Source organism: Piliocolobus tephrosceles, chromosome 6 (genome assembly GCF_002776525.5).
Source record: "Piliocolobus tephrosceles isolate RC106 chromosome 6, ASM277652v3, whole genome shotgun sequence".
NCBI classification, from domain to species: Eukaryota; Metazoa; Chordata; class Mammalia; order Primates; family Cercopithecidae; genus Piliocolobus; species Piliocolobus tephrosceles.
In genome coordinates, this window is record NC_045439.1 from 126,686,765 (window position 1) to 126,689,147 (window position 2,383).

The 2,383-nt window shown below is 36.3% G+C and overlaps 1 protein-coding gene across 1 annotated transcript; it reads right to left on the reverse strand.

Annotated features, from left to right (window-relative positions):
• Positions 1-214: 214 nt before the first annotated feature.
• On the reverse strand, positions 215-1,204 carry LOC111522528 (olfactory receptor 4F3/4F16/4F29-like). The gene has a single exon (XM_023186624.1). The coding sequence runs from the start codon at positions 1,202-1,204 to the stop codon at positions 215-217; it is 990 nt and encodes a 329-aa protein (XP_023042392.1).
• Positions 1,205-2,383: the final 1,179 nt, after the last annotated feature.

Here is a 2,383-nt window from a genome sequence, read left to right on the forward strand (position 1 = left end):
CAATCACTATCACCAAAATCTTCAAAAATAAACAAGGATGTTACATTCAGAGAGTGAATTCATTTCTCATCAATATTTTCAGGATTCTTAAAGCAAGGGTTCCCCGTGAAGAACTGACCAGATCAGAACAGAATCTGTTGAGGAGAGATTTCACAGTAGATATTGAACACACTAACTCAACTAAAATGATTTGTGAAATGTTCAGTTAAAGAGATTAATTTCTAAGAATAGTCAAGATGAATCTGAATTTTTTTGGACTGGGAGAAAAAGAATTCTGCCTGATACTTAAAGCCCTAAGAAACAGTTTCCTCATTGCTACCTTCATGTCCTTATTTCTAAATGTATAGATGACAGGATTCATAAAAGGAGTAATAAGGACATCAAAGATAGCTAAAAATTTATCTATAAGTAAGGTAGGAAATGGCCACACATAGACAATAATGCAAGGACCAAAGAAGAAAACCACAACAGTGATGTGAGCTATGAGAGTGGGCAGGGCCTTGGATGAACCTCCTGAAGAGTGTTTACGAAATGTGACCAGAATAAAGATGTAGGACACAATCAAGATGAAGAAAGTGCCCATGGAGATGAAATCACTGTTGGCAGTGACCAGAAACTCCAGTCTGTATGTGTCTATACATGCAAGTTTGATAAACCGAGGAAAATCACAATAAAAACTATCCATTTGGTTGGGGCCACAAAAGGGTAAGTTTACAACAAAAGCCAGTCGGGCCACAGAATGGATGAGTCCAATGGTCCAAGCAACAGCCATAAAAGAAATGCACATTCTTAGGCTCATGATGTTCAGGTAGTGGAGGGGCTTACAGATAGCAGTATAGCGATCATAGGCCATGACTACGAGCAGCACCATCTCTGTACCACCAACAGTGTGAATAAAGAACATCTGAGTAATGCATCCTTTCAAGGAGATGACTTTATGTTTTCTGAAAAGGTCATAAACCATCTTTGGGTTTGCAATGCTGGAAACACCTGCATCAATGAAGGAGAGATTTGCCAACAGAAAGTACATGGGGGAATGTAAGTGATGGTCTGAGATTATAGTAAGCATAATGAGAATGTTTCCAAGCATACTTGCTACATAAAACATTGTGAAAAAGAGAAAAAGGAAAATCTGAATCTCCCAAGAACTCGTGAGTCCCAACAAGAAAAATTCAGACACCACTGAGTGATTTTCTCCATTCATCAACTTCATGTGCAAGGCTGACCTTGAAGTTACCTGAAGAACGAAAGAGGAAGAAAAACATAATTTTTAAGTTGAAATTGACATTCTGGCTATGGAATAATGGCACAAATGTCTACTACTCTGCTCAAGATTACAAGGTGATCTCGCAATTTTACACCGTTAGAATTTACATAGTACAAGGTTCATGGAGAGCCAGCCCCAGAATTTTTTCCACACCTAGATACTTGGTATTCTTTAATCATGTGGGCTCAAATTTAGTTTGGGCTTTACTGTGTAATCAAGAAGAGAAAATGTAAATAAAGTCATCTACAAACTTAAAGAGAGATAAATCAGATAGTAGAGAGACTTGTGCTTCCTAATTTCTACATGGAAAAAAATGCTACAGAATGAAAAGTGTAAACATTGGGAAAAGTTATTTCTTTTTGTTGTAAAAGTTACTTATTTTGTATATATGTAGCCACCTTACTACACTTTGTAGTTTTTTACTGAAATATCTTGGGTTTTCTAGCTTGACAATCATGTCATCAGCAAAAAGAGATAACTTATTTCATTTTTAAATTTTTGTTGGTTTGATTAAAATTATATTCATTTCATTACCTCCTGATTAAGTTGGAAGTGCTATTATACTTTTCTATTCTGTTAATGGTTACTATCCTTTTTCTAGTGATACAATTCTGCACTCTTATTTTAAAACACATCAACTATTTTCCTCACCAATATGTTCTGTTTCCTTTCTACTTTGCTCAAACACCAATTAAGATGACACCTTCAAAATACTTTTCTCCCCTGTTTACTTTTCTCCTCTTTCCACTCAATTAAGTCAATTCTTTTTCATCCTTCCAGAATTACTATTGGTTTTACATATTGATTTTCATACCTCGTGTATCTGTCGTTCCTATTTTGTTTTCTTTCATGATTTTCATCTCATTATCTTTATCCTATGTGCTTTAAGATATACAGTGCACCTAATCTTCCAGCCTCAAATTTGGATTTCAAAAATAATCATCTGGCCAGGCACAGTAGTTCATGCCTATAATCCCAGCACTTTGGGAGGCCGAGGCAGGAGGATTGCTTGAGCCCAGGAGTTTGAGACCAGTATGGGCAACACAGTGAGACCCCACCTCTACAAAAAATAAAAAGATTAACCAGGCATGATTGTACATGTCTGTAGTCCCAGCT